Source organism: Chiloscyllium plagiosum, chromosome 33 (genome assembly GCF_004010195.1).
Source record: "Chiloscyllium plagiosum isolate BGI_BamShark_2017 chromosome 33, ASM401019v2, whole genome shotgun sequence".
Classification (NCBI taxonomy): domain Eukaryota; kingdom Metazoa; phylum Chordata; class Chondrichthyes; order Orectolobiformes; family Hemiscylliidae; genus Chiloscyllium; species Chiloscyllium plagiosum.
The window spans coordinates 12,039,579-12,046,542 of NC_057742.1; the positions used below are offsets into that span (position 1 = coordinate 12,039,579).

General features: G+C 45.1%; 1 protein-coding gene across 1 annotated transcript in view; it reads left to right on the forward strand.

The window, feature by feature from the left end:
* Positions 1 to 6,412: 6,412 nt before the first annotated feature.
* Positions 6,413 to 6,964, forward strand: part of psmd3 (proteasome 26S subunit, non-ATPase 3) — a 23,932-nt gene continuing 23,380 nt past the window's right edge. The window contains exon 1 of the mRNA XM_043674939.1: positions 6,413 to 6,800. Coding sequence (XP_043530874.1) covers positions 6,623 to 6,800 — 178 coding nt within the window. The 5' untranslated portion in view covers positions 6,413 to 6,622. The remainder of the gene's footprint in view (positions 6,801 to 6,964) is intronic.

Genomic DNA, 6,964 nt, shown 5'->3' on the forward strand with positions numbered 1-6,964 from the left:
CTGCATTTAGCCAAGATCCCTCTCAACCTTTCCTAGTTGTGATTAGATTAGATTAGATTAGATTACTTACAGTGTGGAAACAGGCCCTTCGGCCCAACAAGTCCACACCGACCCGCCGAAGCGTAACCCACCCAGACCCATTCTCCTACATTTACCCCTTCACCTAACACTACGGGCAATTTAGCATGGCCAATTCACCTAACCCCTGCACATTTTTTTGGATTGTGGGAGGAAACAGGAGCACCCGGAGGAAACACGCAGACACGGGGAGAATGTGCAAACTCCACACAGAGAGTCGCCTGAGGCGGGAATTGAACCCGGGTCTCTGGCGCTGTGAAGCAGCAGTGCTAACCACTGTGCTACCGTGCCGCCCATAATGCCTTTTGAATCCTGTTCAAATGCCTTTTGAATGCTGGAATTTGTACCTGCCTTTATCACTTCCTAAGGTAGCTCATTCCACACATGTACTACCCTCTGTGTGGAAAAAGTTGCCCCTCAGGTTCCTTTTAAATCTTTCCCCTCTCACCTTAAACCTATGCATTCTAGTTTTAGACCTCCCTATCCTGGGAACAGAATCATGGCTATACAACTTATCTTTGCCCTTCATGATTTTATAAACTATCAGCATCTGACACTCCAGGGAGAAAGGTTCCAGCCTCTCTCTCCAGCAGAATGACTAGAATTGTCATATGGCTATAACAATACTAATGATTAAAATCATATATTGGGTACAGTGGCTCTTTGATTAGTACTGCTGCCTCTCCTTGCTAGGGACCTGGGTTCGATTCCACCCTCAGCCGACAGTGTGGAGTTTGCACATTCTCCCTGTTTCCATACAGCTCTGAATCACCTCGTTTCTGCATGGGTTTCCTTCAGATGGTCTGGTTTCCTCTTACAATCCAAAGATGTGCAGGTTAGGTGGATTAACTATGCTAAATTGCCCATGGTGTGCAGGCTAGGTGGGTTGGCCATGGGAAATGCAGGGTAACAGGGTGGGGTTCTGAGTGGGATGCTCTTTGAGGGTCACTATGAACTCAATGGGCAGAATGAACTGCTTCCACATTTAGGGGTTCTATGTATGCAAGTTTCCCTCTGAAGCCTAATCATCTGACAGCGTGATTTCAAGACAGTAATTTCTGCTGGGGCTAAAAGCTCTAAGAAAAATGAAGTCACTCAAAGTTTGAAGTTGAACTTGGAGTTTTTAATTCACTTTTAGAGCCTTTTGTCTGCTACTTAATACCTGTGTTTGCATCAGTGATTCTTGGTTACTTTTTACCCAGTTAGTTGTTAGTTCAGTGAATAGTTTTATCTCTGACTTGGGTATGAAGCATGAAGTTCTGGAAATACCCAGCAGGTTTGGACACATCCATGGGTAGAGAAATAACATTTCAGGTCAAGATCTTTCCTCAGATCATATTGTCAGCATTTGCTTTCTTTAGTCATATCTACCAAATCATTAACCTGAAATTCTCTTTCTCACAGAGTCTCTCTTTCTCACTCTCTCTCTCTCTCTCTCACTCTCTCACTCAATGCTGCTGCCTAAGCTGCTGAATGGCCTGCTTTGACACTATACAGATTCTATTTCCAGCATTTTCAGCTTTTGTTTCCAATTTCTGGCACCCACAATACTTGGCATTTGTAGGGGGCTGAAGCATAACAATGGTGAAAGTTCCTGGCTGCAAGGATTCTAACAGAAATGAAGTTTGACAGGTCTGCACTAATTCTACCTGGGTGTGGCATTGCAGCACAAAATTACCCTTTGCACGCTCACTTGGAAAATCTAAAATCTTTTGTGTCAGGGGTTGTGGATAGGAAAACCAAATACCAACAATGATCTGCTCAATGTTCTAAGGTTTCTGAAGTAATTGTTAAATCTGTACATTACATACATTATGGCACACAATTTAAATGATTTCTCACCTTTGAAAAAGGTTTACACTAAGAACATGATGCTCTTTATAGTTACATAGAACGTCGCTATATAAAGGTTGTCATTTGGAGGTCTTGCACTAGTTGCAGTAGAGCTACCCACTTCACCCTGCATCATTACTATACCCTCTTTTTCTTCAAATATTTATCCACTTCCCTTTTGAAATGAACTCTTGATTTTACTTCCAACAGTGTGTTATTGGTGGGATGGTGTAGGGCTTGAAAAAAAAAATCCAACTTCTCTTTTGGCAATTAAAAGTAGGAAATAAGTTTTTATTTTTCCCCTGTTGTGACCCAGCTGGTAGTGCACTCCTCTCTGAATCAGCTCTGTTTGTCTTTCAAGTCCCACTCCAAACCTGAATTGCAAAGTGAGACTAGCTGCCGAATTATAGAGGGCGCTGGAGCAGACAGTTGAGACTGGAATACGCACAGATATAGATGATTATTTTCCCATGGATGTCACATAAACAAACAACAACATGGACGAATCATTCCGAAACTACATAAACAGCAATATTCAAGACCCTAAAGAAGTCAAGTATTAAAATCGTAAAGATTTTCTCAGTCGTTTCATCTTTGATAACCTTTCACTATAAGCCAACTCTACTTAAAGCAGATTGATTATTCATCTTGTCCTTTATCAGATGTGGGGGAAGTGAGAACTGCAGATGCTGGAGATCAGAGTCGGGAGTGTAGCGCTGGAAAAGCACAGCAGCTCAGGCAGCGTCCGAGAAGCACTGGAATCGACGTTTCGGGCATAAGCCCTTCATCTGGAATGAGGCTTGTGGGTCAGGGCTGAGAGATAAATGGGAGGTAGCTGAGAAAGTGATAGGTAGATGTGGTTTGGTTTGTAGCAGTCTGTCAACAGGTTTGAGTTCAAGTGCCCCTCCAGATCATGTAAAATGACTGTGCAGTACTAGGGATGTGTTGTAGGAGTGTGCCATCTTTTGGGTGAAATGTTAAATCAAGGTCATGTCTTAACTGGATGTTAAAGAACTCTCAGTACTCCTGCAAAGAATTATTCTTTGAAATAAGTCCATGGTGGGGTATTATCCCTGCTGTTCTGGTTAACAATTTATCCCTTAATTTATATCTCAGAAACTGATTTATCTGGTCATTGTCACATTGCTATTTGTGAAAGTTTTCTGGGTGTACATCAGCTGTTGTTTCCTCTAATGCAACACCGTCTACACTTCAAAATATTCCATTGTCTGCTTTGCCTTAAACATGTTTAGAGTTTTATGCAGCACCTGTTCAGGTAGTGAATTTCAGACACTTTGTGATGAAAAACATATTTCACCTTCCTTTTAATCCTTTCATTTTTTAAAAAAATTATTAGGATCTGGGTGTTGCTGGCTGGGTCAGCATTTATTACTTTCCATAGTTGTCCTGGCAGATGGTAGTAAGATGCCTTCATGAATTGCCTCAATCTGTATTGCATAAATACAATATAATGGTGGAGACGGTGGCATAATGGTAACGTCACTGAACTAAGTAAGCCTGAGATCCTGGCTAAAGATGGATGAACTAATTAACCATGCGGTGTGGTACAGGATTCCATTTGAGTGTGGGGAGCAAAAGGGTGTTACTCTTCATTGCAAACCAGCTGTCCAGCCAACAGTTAACCAACCCTGACTAAAACTGACAATAAAGCTATTCCAATTCAATTCAATCCACTAAAAGGAATGTAGTGGTAGTAAGGACAAAATGGTCTGGGGTTTATCTTCTCTGGGCCGGAGAATAATTTGCAAAGGTAGGGGAAGGGGTACAGTGGTTGTGGCCCACCTCTGTAACAATGATCTCTGGTAGAAATAAAAGAGAGATTCTGCTGGAGAAGTATGGGAAAGTAGGCATTAAATCAGAACCTCAATGGTAAAAAGGATCTAAAGTGCATTAAAATATGGTGTAAATTTCAAATAATTGCTCATTGAGAATTGCTTCAGTTGCAAGGAGACAAGGTAAACAATGATATTTTTCTGAATTATAATTCATGGGTGTAATAATCATTAAAGGTAATAGTTGTTGGATTGTTCCCTGAAATGTGCATATTGGTTTAGAGTGATTGAGATTAAAGAGATGAATGTGGCATGCAATTCTGGTCTCCCTATCGGAAGGATGTTGTGAAACCTGAAAGGGTTCAGAAAAGATTTACATGGATGTTGCCAGGGTTGGAGGATTTGAGCTACAGGAAGAGATTGAATAAGATGGGGCTGTTTTCCCTGGAGTGTTGGAGGCTGAGGGGTGATCTTAGAGGTTTATAAAATCATAAATAGACAGTCATTTCCCTGGGGTGGGGGGGTCCAGAACTTGAGGGCATAGGTTTAGGGTGACAGGGGAAAGACATAAAAGAGACCTAAGGGGCAACCTTTTCAAACACAGGATGGCACATATGTGGAAACGAGCAGCCAGAGGGAGTGGTGGAGGCTGGTATAATTGCAATTTTTAAAAGGTTTCTGGATCGGTACATGAAAAGGAAGGGTTTGGAGGGATATGGGTCGGGTGCTGGCAAGTGGGAGGACTAGATTAGGTTGGGATATCTGCTCGGTTTGGACAAGTTGGACCAAAGGGTCTGTTTCTGTGATGTACATCTCTATGACTCTATGTGAGGCTGTTGGCAGCAACATTGAAGAATGGGGATCTGTAATGTGTAAAAAACCATGGTTTACAAATGACTTGGAGGTGAACTATAACCTGGTGTTGTGTGATTTTTAAGGAGAAGGGCCTGTGCCCGAAACGTCGAATCTCCTGTTCCCTGGATGCTGCCTGACCTGCTGTGCTGTTCCAGCAATAAAGTTTCAACTTGTGTGATTTTTAACATGGTTTACAAAGGCACTTAGAGTTAGTACATGATATGGAGGTGCTAGTGTTGGACTGGGATGGATAAGTTAAAAATCACAACACCAGGTTGTCATCCAACAGGTTTATTTGGAAGCACTAGCTTTCGGAGCGCTGCTCCTTTGTCAGGTAACTAAACCTAATGAAGGGTCAAAGTTTAAAATCACACAACACCAGATTATAATCCAACGAGTTTATTTGGAAGCACTAGCTTTCAGAGTGCCGCGCCTTCATTAGGTGGTTGTGGAGTAGAGGATCGTAAGGCACAGAATTTATAGCAAAAGTTTACAGTGTGATGTAACTGAAATTATATATTGAAAAAGACTTGGATTGTTCAAGTCTCACAACACCAGGGTCCCAGGTTCGATTCCAGCCTCAGGCGACTGCCTGTGTGGTTTCTACATTCTCACCGTGTCTGCGTCGATTTCCTCCGGGTGCTCTGGTTTCCTCCCACAGTCCAAAGATGTGCAGGTCAGGTGAATTGGCCATGCTAAATTGCCCATAGTGTTAAGTACATTAGTCAGAGGGAAATGGGTCTGGATGGGTTGCTCTTCAGAGGGTCGGTGTGGACTTGTTGGGCCGAAGGGCCTGTTTCCACATTGTAGGAAATCTAAAGTCTCTCGTCTTTTAGAATGAACATGTTGGTTTCAGTTCTTTCTTATGTTATTCACAGAACTTTTTTAAAAGTTACATTCTCAAGTGAACTTTAACAATTTGTGCCATGTCGGCCCAGATGCACTAAAAGTGTGAGGTGCCCTGTGTGCCACAATGTTCAGGGTGATTCTAATCTAAAAAATGGATTTACAGACTCTTAGATGGAGTCATGCAGCTTTTGAGCAAAATAAAATGTAACTCTGCAAGTACAAATTCATCCCACAAACTTACATGTATGTATGGGGGGGGGGGGTGGAAGGGAGGGATATGACTGTCTGTGTGAGTGTGTGTGTCTGAATGAGTGTGCAAAGGAGTATAAGTTTGTGAAAGGGCATGTTTGTGAGTTTAAAGTGGTACAGGCCTGTGAGAGGGTATGTGTCTGTGCATATGACTGTGTGTAAAGGGGTACAAGTCTGTGAGAAGGTGTGTGTATGAGTGAGAGTATAAAGGGGTACAGACTTGTGAGAGGGTGCATGTACGAGTGTGTGCGCCAAGGGGCACACGTCTGTGAGAGGGTGTGTATACGTCTGAGAGAGCGCCAAGGGGCACACGTCTGTGAGAGGATGGGTGTACGTGTGTGCGAGCGCCAAGGGGCACACGTCTGTGAGAGGGTGCGTGTGGTCAGTGCTCCGAAAGCTTGTGCTTCCAAATAAACCTGTTGGACGATAACCTGGTGTTGTGTGAGAGTCAGTACAGGCTATTCTGCTATAACCCGATTGGTGGGTCATGTTGTTTCTATAACGCGGACAGTCGCATCTGTCTGTTATAAAGCGATTGGGGCCCTCGGTTTACATGGTGCCGCCATTACACGATTTTTTATAACGTTGGGTTTGTATGAGAATGGAACCATCGCGTTATATCAGCACCGACTGTATTAGATCCGAGTAAATTGGGCCAGAAAGAGAACACACAATAACCACCGAGCGCCGTCGATCGATGTTTGATGGGGATCTGTGCTCGATGTGTCGCGGCTGCGGTAGATGATGCGGCGATGGATTGAGCGTGCCTGACGGTGCGGCCTAGTCCGGGAGGGGGCGGGGGTAGAGCCTGGGAGATAGTGCTCAGTCATCGCGGAGACACGGGAGCGGGAAGGCGGTGAGAGAGCGAGGCCCCGGAGACAGAGACCGCAGCTGGACCCCCGCCCCAGGCCCCGCTCCATCCGCCAGGCCCCCGCACCGGCCTCTCCTTCTCCCTTCCCGCCGCCATGAAGGACACGGCGGGGAAGCACAAGCCCAAGGAGCCGGCCCCGGACAAGGCCAAGCTGGCGGCCGGGCCCCCTGCCCCCGATGTGGAAATGAAGGATGTGTCCGCCGAGCCCGAGGCCGAGCCGCCCGAGAGCGGAGAGAAGAGCCAGAAGGAGCTGGACCTGATCACCCTGGAGGGTGAGGTTGGGGGGGGTCTGCAGGAGCTGGGGGTCAGGGTCCGGGTTAGAGAGTGGCGCTGGGAAAGCACAGCGGCTCAGGCAGGAGGCCTTCACCAGGAGTGAGGCTGATAGAGAAAGGGCAATAGCCCCCAGCACCACCTCAAATACCCCAGTTAGACGGGG